The 13,410-nt window shown below is 38.1% G+C and overlaps 1 protein-coding gene across 1 annotated transcript; it reads right to left on the bottom strand.

Moving 5' to 3' along the window:
• Positions 1 to 1,121: 1,121 nt before the first annotated feature.
• Positions 1,122 to 9,011, bottom strand: MRI1 (methylthioribose-1-phosphate isomerase 1). The gene is made up of 6 exons (XM_026701494.2): positions 8,790 to 9,011; positions 4,357 to 4,598; positions 4,105 to 4,274; positions 3,138 to 3,314; positions 2,003 to 2,227; positions 1,122 to 1,522 (listed from the first exon to the last, which is right to left on the bottom strand). Exons 1-6 carry the CDS (start codon positions 8,919 to 8,921, stop codon positions 1,389 to 1,391), a joined length of 1,080 nt encoding a protein of 359 aa, XP_026557279.1. The 5' UTR covers positions 8,922 to 9,011; the 3' UTR covers positions 1,122 to 1,388.
• Positions 9,012 to 13,410: the final 4,399 nt, after the last annotated feature.

Raw genomic sequence — 13,410 nt, 5'->3', positions numbered from 1 at the left:
AAGGAGGGGGAGGCTTATAATCATGATTTTGATTATAAGCCTCCCCACTCCCCTTGTTTGAATGCTGTCCCAGGCCGGCTGGGAACTGATTTGGAGAACAGTGAGCCCCACCCCCTCTTGCCTTGGAAAAGTCCTCTCCCAGCCTTCGAAATTGGTTCCAAAGGCAGCAAGGAAGCCGCAGGGGGCTGCTGCCAGCCACATTTGAATGTCGCTCCTCTAACTTGGAGATTGGACACCAAATGCCACTTGCATTTGCACAGCATCGGGGAAGGGGTGGGGGGAGGGGAAAGGATCCTCTGAATTGGTGTCACCTCCTGCCTCTTGCCTCTGCACATCGAGGAGGTTGAGCGGCTGCCAGAGATGCTCTCAAGGGAAGATGTTGCAAGTGGGAGGCTCCACCTCCCCCAGAAGCTTCTCTTCCTCCTCGACAGAAGCGCTCATGCGCAAAGCACTCACTGCCCCTCTGTCCCCCAATAAGCTGCATCCTTCCCGCTGAGCGTGAGTGCTTCTGGCGAGGAGGAAGAGGGGGTTGAGCCTCTCCCTTGCAACATCTTCACCTGTGGGCAGCCGCTTCCTACGCATCAGGAGGTCCGCGCTCTTCCCGCTATTGCTCGGCCTCCTCGATGCACTGAGGCAGGAGGCAGCAGCCACGACACAGGAGACTGTAGAATTGCCCCACCTCCCTGCCTCAGCATGCTGAGGCCCACCAAAAATTTCTCATGGCCCACCAGTGGACCACGGCTGACTGGTTGGCAACCGCTGCTCTGAGTAGTTTACAATGTCAGCATATTGGCCCCAACATCTGGGTCCTCATTCTACTGACCTATGAAAGATGGAAGACTGAGTCAACCTTGAGCCCCTGTCAGGACTGAACTCCAGATTGTGAGCACAGTTAGCCTACAATACTGCATTCTAACCACTGTGTCACCAGGGCAGTGAATGCATAGTAGAACATCAATAAAGAAACCTAAGCAGGAAATGAAAAACAATTCAGATAAAGAATTATACTATACATTTTTTTAAAAAAAAATAGCTTGAAGTCAAAGAAAAATTATGTCAGAGTATTACTCAATAATTCCAAAACCAAACAATCCTCACAAAGCCATAGTAGACAAAACTCAAGAAGCAAACATTATTTAATTTGCTGAATTTGCAAATGAACATTCAATAATAAAATTGCAGAAATATCAAGCATTTTTATCAGACTCAAAAATCTCTAATACAATTTCCCCAAACCAGTGGTATTCAGAGGAATTACAATTTTCAGTTTTACAAAATTCTGCATCCCAAACATCTATAAAGATGCCAGATTAGGGAAATAAGCCCTAGTAACGATTATTGAAGATTAGATTCACATCCTATCTGGAAACAGCTTAACTTAGGGTTTTTTATATTTTATACACTGCCCGTGTCAGAGCTGCCTGAAGTTCAGCAGGAGGAAAGACTCCAAACTCAGTGACAATACCACCAGTTATCAGTTCATGAGGAGTGACATCAAAGGCTGGATTCCAAACACCAATGCCTAGGAAGAAAGAAAGTATATGTGCTGTTCCATTAGTGTTATATAACAGATGTATTTATTTCATTAATGATAAATGTTATGGCTTGGTTTTAAAAAAACAGGAAACAAGCATCTCTAAAAAGAGAAGATGCAAAAAGGATGTCTAAATGCTTTACAACTAAAAATATTACACAAATGGTAGGCAACTTGATGTCCTTCAAAAAAACTTGGGACTAAATTTCCATAATCAATTGTCATTCTTCAAAAAGTAGATAATAGCTTACTAGACTGTCATGCATCCAAGGAGATTCAAGTCAGAATATATTTTCTTGATCAATGATGACTTACTCAAAATATATACATCATCTAGATTCATGTAAGCTGGGGCAGCTACTGTTAGATCACTGATTACAAATAATACTGAAAATATTAGTATTCTATCATATCTCCTTTCTTTACATACAACCTTTGTTTACATGTAACCTTCCAACATTTTGCTACCTGGTGCTGCAATTCGTACAGCATTGATGTCTGTCAGTTCCTGGCTTGGCCGCTCCTCAATAATGATCTGCCCTCCATGTTTTAATTGCAGGTCACAGGAAGTGCTGGGTGCTGCCACATAGAAGGGAATCCCGTGGTATCTTGCAGCAATTGCCAGTTGATAAGTACCAACTTTATTGGCAGTGTCTCCATTAGCAACAACCCTGTCTGCTCCCACAATGACAGCTGGATTACAAAAAGAAGGACAATGGCAATTAAAAGCCTAATGCTAAATGTCACTGCCAGACTATTCAGAATAAAGAATAAGGGGAAAGTAGAAGAGAACAAGGAGAGCTTGCTGTGGGTTGTTTTGGGGTTTGTTTGTTTTTACAAAATTTCCCTAGTGCCAATTGTATTCCTGCTCCGCATTTTCCAGAATCAGGTACATGTTCCCAAAAGTTTTTAAAATTTCCTCAATGTGGAAGAGAGGGAACAATTCATTATTTTTCTTGTTCTTTATGCCATCTCCTAGTTGGCTTGTTGATTAAATTCCTAATGGTGGGGTTCACACAATACATAAGATAAAACTTAACAAGTCAGAGGATGGCTTGGCATGTCACGTGTACTAGGCTATTCAGTAAGAAAATATAATTAGGGATCAGCACATAGAAAACAGAACTATACCTTTCACAGAACCAAGCTATATATTTTTATATGCATTGTAGCAGCAGTCCTCCCAGAATTTCAAGCCCTTTCATCTGAAATCCTTTTAAGTGAAGATTAGAGATTCAAACTGAGACTCCTTACATAACAAACACTGCTTTCAACTCTGACTTCCATGTAGCCATATATTCTCCCTTCCAACAAGATTCTCCTTTGGATATCTGTACATGGTTACTATTGCCAATTCTACCAAGGAATTCTGAAGGCTGGAACTAAACTTTTAGTGGTCATTAAGTTTGTTTATTATACAACTAAATAGAATGCCCAATACCAAGACATCAGTATTGCTAAGATGACCCGAGCAGCATTTTCTTTAACAACCTGTGCTCTTGAACTCTTGGCCAACCATTGACTCACATGTACACTCATATCCTAGCATGAAATCTAGAAATGACAGGAGTAATGCGGAAAAAGAAGAAAACAAGACATCTACCTGTTATCTTTTTTTCTTTCATTGCCAAGGAGGCCATGCTATCAGCAATGAGTGTTGAAGGCACCTGCTCATATACTAATTCATAAGCAGTCAGCCGGGCACCCTGATTGTATGGCCGTGTTTCAGTACAGTAAACATGCTCCAGACAACCCCTGGCATGTAACGAGCGAATGATACCTATGAAGCAATGTTACAAACAAGTCAGAATAACAAACCATATAAAAGGCTACAAGTTGTCAACATACCAAGCAATTTGGAGTCTTCCTTCAGATGTTGAGAGCTGAAATCTTAACAAACTTGAAACACTGAGGAAGGCCATTATAAGAGGTGACATCTCTTACAACCAGTACTTGCACTTACAACCACTATAGCATCCCCATGGTCACGTGATCAAAATTCAGATGCTTAACAACTGGCATGCATTTACAATGGTAGCAGCATCCTAGGGTAATATGATCACTATTTACAAACCTTTCCAGCCAGCAAAGTCAATGGGAAAATCTAGATTCATTTAGCAACACAACTCTTTTTACAACTGTAGTGATTTCCTTAACAACCATGACAAAAAAGGGCATAAAATTGGGTCAACTCACTTAAGCCTCTTGCTTGTTTGTTTACTTGTGTCAGAAACATCACAATTAAAATAAGGAATACTTTATGTCATTAAACTGATAAAATTGTATGTCATTTTAATTGTATAAAACATAAAAGGAGCGTGCCCAAAGAATGCATGCTATTAACACATTTGGGAGTCCCCTGGACAACTGCTTATAGCAGGAAATTGCTCATCCTTTCAATCAAGAAGCATCCAAGGTGTGGCAATTTCCAACAATCTTGCTTAGCAATGGAAATTCTGATCCAAACTATGGTTGTAAGTCAAGGACTAACTGTATTACCATAACCTCTTACCCTTTTGTCCCAAAGGACAGAAATGGTAATGCTTCTGGAATGCAGAAATGCCACTTACCAAGTGCAGTGCCATAACCAGCAGTGGCCAATGAGCCAGTGTTGCAGTGAGTCAGGACTCTCACTTTGTCCTGCCCTATGTGTTGCAAAAGATGGCAAGCTCCATGTTCCCCAATGCTTTTGTTGTCTTCCAGGTCTTTGTCCAGCAACGCTTCTGCCCAGTTGATCACACTACAATAAGAGGTTATACAAACTTGCATGTTTCTTGCTAACAGTTTGGGGGCAGAAAGAAGATAGGGTCTTGAACCCTCACCTTTCGCGTAAACTATCTGGAGTAGTCCCTTCATGTTTTGCCTCCTGCTGGACAAAATGTCCCAGCTCCTGAGCTGCCCGGGCCATGTTGACAGCAGTAGGTCTGGCACTTATTAAGTAGCTTAGTGAGTCCAACACGAAAGTCTCCAGGTTACCCAAACTCGGTTCTTCATTTCTTTTATTATGCAATTCCACTGCCAAACACAGACAACCTATAATGGCAATGGCTGGAGCGCCTCGCACCTAAGAAGAGATATTTATTTTCAGTTTAAAATAAACACACATAGAAAGCGAGGAACTTCATATTCAACACAAATAGAATCAGGTAGAAAAGACTGTACACTGGGGTAACAGCAAGCCAAAATTAACACCTAATGGCTGTTCTCATAAAATGACTGTCCAAGGACAGGCTTGACTACTCATCAAATGAGCACCACAAAGTTGCATTTACTAGAAGGCCAATGGGGTAAACTTGCTCCTGGATATCTTTTCAATCCTCCAGCATGCTCTTTTTCATTCCTAGGCTTTCAGTTTACATGTTATTCCCCACCCCCACCCCGCCACATAGATAAGAATATTTCTTATAAGGTCTTGCCTTCAATATCCACTGATTAAAATTTTTCCAATGAGCCAAAGGAATCTATATGAGATCTAGAGACATGAATGTAAATTTAAGAAATACTGCTGTGTCATTTTTTCAATATTTTTTAACTAAAGGAATCTAGAACAAAATAATAAGAGGATAGGAAGCTTCATAGGAAACAAGATAGGTGTATGGTACTCAGGGTTAAAACTGTTTATAAATACTGAAATGTTCCTAAAATAATGGAAAAGATTATTTGGAATTATCTGATCCGAATTTTAAAACGACAACTTCAAACATTTAGAAAAATGACCTGATGGAAATTAAGTCCTACTAAGAACACTTGAAAAGAGAAATAGGAGAGATAAGATCACAGTTTGACAGGTTGCTAACACAGAAGGTGAAACAGAGTGATTTTCTATTAAACTTGAAGACCAAACATGAACCAATAGGTGGAAATATTAAAGTAAACTGAAAGCCTGGGGATGAAAAAGAGCATGCTGGAGATTTGAAAAGATACCCAGGAGCAAGTTTACCCATTGGCCTTCTAGGATAAAGTTACGATAAATTTTGTTCCCCCAGTTAATTGAATGGTTACTTAACCTGATTTTTGTAATTTGCATGTCCCATAAATTAATCAGATTAATTAGGTTTGCAGAAAACAGTAGGCTAAAAAGATTGTACAATATACTGAACATCCATCTTTTTCTTATGAGGAATTTGCTTCAATGCAGGGATGGTTGTCCTCTTCCACTGAGTATGCAGCTTTGGGAGGGACGCACATGGAGCAGTGAGGGAGGAAGGAGATACCCGCCTAGCTAGCCAGATGAGCTGAATCAACCCTGGTGATCAGTGGATGTGAGGGTGATCTGGCTGCGACATCTGTCACCCCATTGATCGCCAGGGTTGATTCGCTTAATGCAGGTAATCTAATAGGGAAAGGATTTCCAGGTATTCATCCTGGAAGAGATCAGGAGGGCCAAGACTTTGTCTGTAGTAGAAAGAGAGTATGCCAACATTCCAAGAATAATAAAAGTGAGATAGATAGAAATAAATAATTTGTAATGCAACAATGGGTTTATTTATATATTTTGCTGGTTTTGTAAATGAATTTACAGTACCATATTACAGTACCATATTATAATGCACTGTTGGAATAGATCATGATGGACACCTATCTATCACTAGAAGTCAAAAAATATTGATGGCATATAGTCATCTGTAAATATATCTTACTGATTAATATTTTATTAATATTAAATTTTGTATTGTAAGATTTCTAGAATCAGAAGAATAGTTGGCATGTAAAATTAGTTTTATAAATCTGCTAAATCTAGCCATATGAACCTCAATATTTCAATGATTTTGTAGTGGAACGGTATGACTTGAGATGAAGCAGATTCTTTCTGGAAATATTTAGTGAGATAAACTAAACAAAAATATGATTCCCAACATCATGCCTATTAATTAGAGTCTACAAAGCCATACTTTATATAAGTATATATTAAATAAGAATCTAAAACTCTTTTTAAGTCCTCACCTATTCTGTTTCTAGGATAGCTAGTGCCTCCAGTTAGATTACTGAAAAACTATTTTTGATGGAAATATTTGTGATGTTTAACATAACATCTTTCCGCTGGCCAAATACCAGTGACTTCTCAAAGACCAACCTACTATGACTTAGTTCACATATTACACTAAAATATAGAAATAAGAAGTCTTCCGTTAACAGTAACTGGGACTGGAATTTCCAATGCTAAGTGATGTAGTTGCAAAAAGTGACAGCATTGCTTAACAATGGCAATCCTGGCAATCCCCACTGCTGTCATTAAGCAAGTATCATTGGTCATTAAGCAAGACCCAGGGAGTCTCAAGGAGGTTGGCAAGCAGGTAAGATGTGGCACACAGCGGAGCTGGGATTGGCTGCTGCCAGGCAGGGGAGGGGGTAAGCGGTAACCAGAACCACTTGTATCCTTTTTTACCAGCTTTCCCATTGACTTTTGTTGTGGGTGGCTAGCAGAGAAAGTCACAAATGGTGATCACTTGACGATAGGACGCTGCAACTATCTAAGTGCAGGCCGGTTGCCAAATGATGATCAAATGACCATACTTAGGGTGCCCAAACTTCAAGAACTGGACATAAGCTTTCTTTTTCAACACCTTGGTAAACAATTTGAACAATTGCTAAATAAATGCTTGGTAAGCAAGAATTGCCTGTAAATTGAATTTAACATAGACGTGCAGTTACTCACTTAAATTAACTAGTTTTCGACTGCCTCCTGGTGGCCAATGTAATTGAAACCCTTACACAGGATATACATAGGGTAACAATAGAAAAATCCCCTTTTCCCCCAAAGGTGGTACCGAAGTCATATAAATCTTTGTAAATAAGGATATAACATAACATCTGTATCTCTTTCTGGTCTGAGAGTTAAAGAAATGGAAAGTAGACTATATTGATACCATTCTAATAATAAACTTGCACAGATTTATAGGATAAGAGATATATACCTTAGTAATGGTACCTGTGAAAAGAGATACTGGGATAGTAATCAATCAACAATATAATCAGCAGCATTGTTTGTTGCAAAAAATGCAAATGCAATTTTAAGGCTGCATCAGGATTTTTAATTCCCAAAAATTTGAACTACTTTTACATTGCTCAAGTCCCATCACAACAGAGGTGGTATTCAGCAGGTTCTGAGCAGTTCTGGAGAATCGGTAGCAGAAATTTTGAGTAGTTCATAGAACCAGCAAATACTACTTCTGACTGGCCCCATTCCTATCTATTCTCTGCCTCCCGAGTCTCAGCTGATCAGCTGGGTCTTCTTTTATTGCCCTGCACAGGATAACCGAGCTGGAAAGCAGGTTAGTGGGGTGGGGTGGGAATGAGATTTTGAAGTAACCTTCCTCCAGGAGTGGGGTGGGAATGGAGATTTTACAGTATCCTTCGCCTGCCTCACCACCAAGTCACGCCCAGAGAACTGGTAGTAAAAAAATTTGAATCCCACCACTGCATCACAAGAATTATATCCACCCAACATAATAAAAAAGTAAAAATACTGTATCAACTGTGGTAAAAATTACCTGTATACAATATCTTATACAATGGCTGAATTTGGGTAAAACATGAACCACAATTCAACCCAAAGCCTTATTTAATCCTAGCGTGGTGAACAATCACTAGATAGCAATAGCACTTAGATTTGTATACTGCTTCCTAGTGTTTTACACCACTTTCTTCGTGGTTTACACAGTCAGCATATTGCTCCCAACAATCTGGGTCCTCCTAGATGGGATCATAACGTTAGTTTTGCTAGCACTGCGTACTGGCTGTTGGGGTTTTTGTAGCTTAAATTTGGTGCTCCAGATGTGGGTTGAATATGGAGTAAGATAATAGTAAGCATACCTGTGCAAATGATTTAGTCATTGTATGTCATATTAAAACCCAAACATGGATTGTTCACTTTGAATTAGCATGCTTTGTGAAGACTGTCCTTGTGGCTGAAAATACGAATTTTGGCTCACCATAGGAGCCAATTATGATTGATTCAACACACTGAAAGACTACTTTATCTTTCTAATATGAACACAATCGCGACTCTTTTATCTGTTGTCTGAAATCCTTATGTTCCCTCACTTTTACTCTTAGCTTTGCAGCACTTTTAACTCTGCAGTTAAAAGTGAGTCAATCCTCAAAATCGCAGAGATTCTACAAAGACTTTGTAACACCAACGCCCCTCGGTACTACGTGGCGGTGAGTCCAATTACCGTGCTTTTTAGAGATACACGTGCAACGTTCTTTAGCTGAACTCGGCAATTGCTATCTGGTCCCACCCCCCTGGCAGCACCTTCATAGACCGAATGGCCTCCCAGCCCTGGCGAACGCTGCTTATTTCCTCATAGAGTGTCTGATGAGGCAGCAGAAGCTGGTTGAGAATCTGCAGGGATCCCCTGCGGTAGCGAAGCGCTTCCAAACTCATGGCGATCGCAATTCTGAAGTTGCATTGGTCGGAAGATCCCTGGTCACCTACGACGCGACTGAATCGGCCCTTTGCCGACGTCTCTGTTGGGTCCTAAGAAACGTCGGCGCAAAATACCTTTTATCTCAGGCTGATTTCATAGCATATCGGGCTACAGAACTCCGGATGATCAAAGGCGGCAGCAAAGCTTTTCTTAATATTTGTATCTGGATTTTGCCAGCGCAGACCTGGCACTCTAACTAAATCAGGATTAATTGTAGAATTTATATCCTTCTGGGAGAAATAGACACTTTCAAGAATATTATGCCTAAAATAATTTTTTGGATTTTTTGCTCAGTTGTCTTAATTACAAAACGTTAATGCAGCTGAATAACAACAACAACAACAACAACAACAACAACAACAACAACAACAACAACAACAACAACAACAATAATAATAATAATAATAAATAATAGACTGGAGCTTTTGAGCTACCAGCCAACCCCAAAGGCTGAGAATCTTACCAAAGATTCACCAATAATAATAATAATAACACTTTATAGTAATTGTATGTGTATACACAGTATACACATACAACGAAATTCACATTTTGGCAGTAATTTGGACAAAAACAAATTAACTAGTGGAACAGTTTGCCTTCAGAAGTTGTGGGTGCTCCATCACTGGGGGTTTTTTAGAAGAGATTGGACAGCCATTTGTCTGGAATGATGTAGGGTCCCCTGCTTGAGCAGGGGGAGTTGGACTAGAAGACCTCCAAGGTCCCTTCCAATTCTGTTATTCTGTATATACTATTGTCCTCAAGAAATTCATTTGAATATCTTTATAAGGGTTCATACTTGTTACTATGCAAAACTGTTAAAAATAAAGTGATTTATTTTGGAATTACTGTCATAGACAGTAGCCATTATGTGATTATTTGTAATAACTTTTTACATGGCTTGAATATACATTTGTATGAAGAATAGCCAATATTCTGATTGGGTTCATATCTTATGATGAACATAACATTAATTGTCCAGTTTTAACAAGGATAAACCATCATTTGTCCTTTGGCACATTAAAAATGTCTATATTAATGTACTAAATTGCTTGAGTTGTGTTTTACCATTTTTCTGGTTAAAAGCCCAAATCCTGATTGGCAGATATAATTAAAATGAATGTTGAAATATATAATCTATAAATATATAATCATAACGAATTGTGCAATCCTTTATTTCATCGAGAACATGCATTTTAAAAGTCCTGTTGGATTCAATGGGCTTATTCGTAAACAAGCATGTAGAGATTATGGCCTTGTTATTCTTTCATGCTAGAACAGTTAAATTTCTGGATATAGATATAGATCTAGATATAAAAACTTATAATTTCTGAACTTTACTGGTCTTGACTGCTTAGTTCATGAGTTCAGCAGCTGGTCAATGGAATAATTAGCAGATGTGTAATGGAACAGATAGATCACACCAAAATCATAAACTGAAATTCAGGCCAGATTTTTAAAATTACCATCTGCTCAATAAAGAGTTAATGAAGTAGATTAATATATTTTCAACAAAAGCCTCTTGAAGGATATTTGACACCCAACCCAACATCTGTCTGGTTGAAAATCATGACATAAAGATTGTTATCCAAATTGCTCTATAAAATAAGGAGGACAGCCATTTCAGATAATTAAAATCTGTGCAAATAACGTTGGCATGCAATGACAGTGTTGTGTTGGAAGATGATTTATGATCATCCAAAAGCAAAAATGAATGTACTAAGTTCCCACTGGTTCATAGCTCTCATTTGTTTTTCCTTCAAGCAAAGCCTCTGATTACAAATTCCACTATTTCATCTTAAACTGATACAAAATAATCTTCTGCCTTTTGCTCATTACTGCTACTACAAAAAATTCCTATTTCATTACCCTTTCCAACTGCACTACACACCAGCAAACCACATAATGAAATGGAAAACATGCAGTAAGGTTTTAACTTAGTTACTTTGTATCAGCTATTATCTGTTGACAACTACTTTTTAGACACTGACATGAAATACCCTCTTCATCTCACTACATTTATACTTTCAAAGTCCAAAACCAAATATTGCATGGTATTATTTGTTAAAATTATACTCAGTGTTTCCTTCAAGGGATAAAAGCAACGTATGGGAGATCTCCCTTCATTTTATTTCTCCATTTTATTAATTTCACTGAGTTTGTGAAGTAAGTTGGATTGAGAGAATAACTAGCCTAAAGCCACTCAATGATTTTCCATTTCTTGGTTCTTTGCAGTAGTAATCCAACAGCTTAATTACTAGTCTTCAATCATTATAGAATTGAATATCCTGAACAGATGGCTTTTCTATTTTCCTATGAATCTACCATATGTACTTAATGTACAGTTGAGGACCAGATAGTAAAAAATAACAATGGTCACATAAAGCAGTTAACAGATTACAAAGAACAGAGAAAAAAATCAAATGTATTTAAAAAATTAAGACTAGATTGTGTGTCAAAAGGCATTCTTTTTTAAATGTTTTATTAGATTTTTATTTTTAATAAATCAATATCAATACATGAACAGTGTTGCCTCGGGTATAATTCATTTTGTTAGACCCAACATTCCTTAATTGTAACAGTAGAGAATATTGTGACTTTCTTAGAGATTTCAATAAGAAAGCTTCAGAATGAACTTTCAATTTAAAAAGCATGGTTTCTGATTATGTTCCTTCCATATAACTACTGATGTGTAAGGAAGTTAGCTCTAAGCCAGGGGTCTTCAAACTTGACAGCTTTAAGACTTGTGGACTTGAACTACCAGAATTCCTCTTCCAGTCATGTTAGCTCAGGAATTCTGGGAGTTGAAGTCCACAAGTCTTAAACTTGCCAAGTTTGAAGACCCTTGATCTAAGCATTAGGTATGGCACAGAGGACAGCTAAGGAAAATATGCAGTCTGCACATACGCAAATATGCTCTTGAAAACAGGTATTTTGAATCTCCACCATCACCTTCAAGGTATCAAATATTTCTGAGATGAGCACTATTCTGTGTGGGGCAGAGGATGTTGTAAGTGTAGACCAAAGTAAAATAGTGATGACTTAAAGGTGTGGATCTATTGTTTTATACATCTGAATCAAATACACTCTTTTTTCACAATAGCAGAAGGTGAGTTAAAAGTTGGCAGTAAGAATCAGGATGCTTGATTCTTTGAGATCTCTTTATTAGTTAGAATCAACTAGGGCAGTAAGAATCAAGATGCTTGATTCTTTGAGATCTCTTTATTAGTTAGAATCAACTAGGGCCACAAGTGTCAAACTTGATCGTGTCACATGATGTATCGTAACGTATCAGATCATGTGACGTATTGCGACTTATCATAAGGTTTTTTGCCTTTGCAGAGCAGTGGTTGGCTTGTGGCCTGCGGGCTGCCAGTTTGGCACCCTGTCTAGGCTAAAGACTCATTCTCCATTTTCCTGGGGATAAAACACTAATGAAAAAAAAATGAAATTTATTGATCATGCATCAGAAGTAGAGGAATAATATCAATAAAGCAGTGACAATGGGAACCTGAACAAAAGACAATCCTATTTTTTTTATTTTTTTATTTGGTTTGTCAATTGCTTACAAGATAATAGGTATAAGTAAAAACATAGTTATGAATGCATGGATACATATAAGAAAAATAAAAGAAACAATAGGACAGGGACGCCCCCTACAGACCTCTTAGGAAAGGGGTAAGGTCAACAGTAGAAAGTCTAAGGTTAAAGTTTTTGGGGTTTGGGGAAGAAACCACAGAGTCAGGTAGAGTATGACCACTCTGTTGCTGAAGCCGTATTTCCTGCAATCAAGTTTGGTGCGATTAACCTTGAGTTTGTATCCATTGTTTGTTCTTGTATTGTTATGGTTGAAGCTGAAGTATTCATTGACAGGTAGGACATTGCAACGTATGGTTTTATATACTATACTTAGATCGACCAAAGGTGGCGTAATACTAGATTTTCTAGGTCTAGAATTTCGAGTCTGGTGGCATAAGGTATTTTGCAATGAGTAGAGGAGTGGAGAACTCTTCTTGTCAAATATTTCTGGACTTTCTCAACTGTGTTAATATCAGATATATAATGTGGGTTCCAGACTGATGAGCTGTATTCGAGTATTGGTCTAGCAAATGTTTTGTATGCTCTAGTTAGTAGTGTAATATTATCAGAGAAATCCTATAGGATGACATACACAATCTTCAAGTAATTCTAGACTGGGTAGCCATTTCATTTCCATTTTTAAACTTAGGTTACTGCATTTGTATTTATTTTACATAAACAATCATTTCATTTCATTTTCCTATATTTAATTATTCCAGTTAAGGCCCGTTTGAGAAAGAAAAATAAGTATCCATATAGAAAAATGCAACTCTTTCATTTTGAACATATTTTTTAAAATCCAATAATTGTTAATCATCAGGAAAAACATGCACAAAGTCTGCAGATTTTTCCAGCCTGGCTTTAAAAGAC

The sequence above is a fragment of the Pseudonaja textilis genome, chromosome 4, assembly GCF_049901715.1.
Source record: "Pseudonaja textilis isolate UNSWEBS1 chromosome 4, rPseTex1.2, whole genome shotgun sequence".
Classification (NCBI taxonomy): domain Eukaryota; kingdom Metazoa; phylum Chordata; class Lepidosauria; order Squamata; family Elapidae; genus Pseudonaja; species Pseudonaja textilis.
Note: the sequence above shows the minus strand (reverse complement) of the source record. Positions and strands in the feature narration are given on the sequence as shown.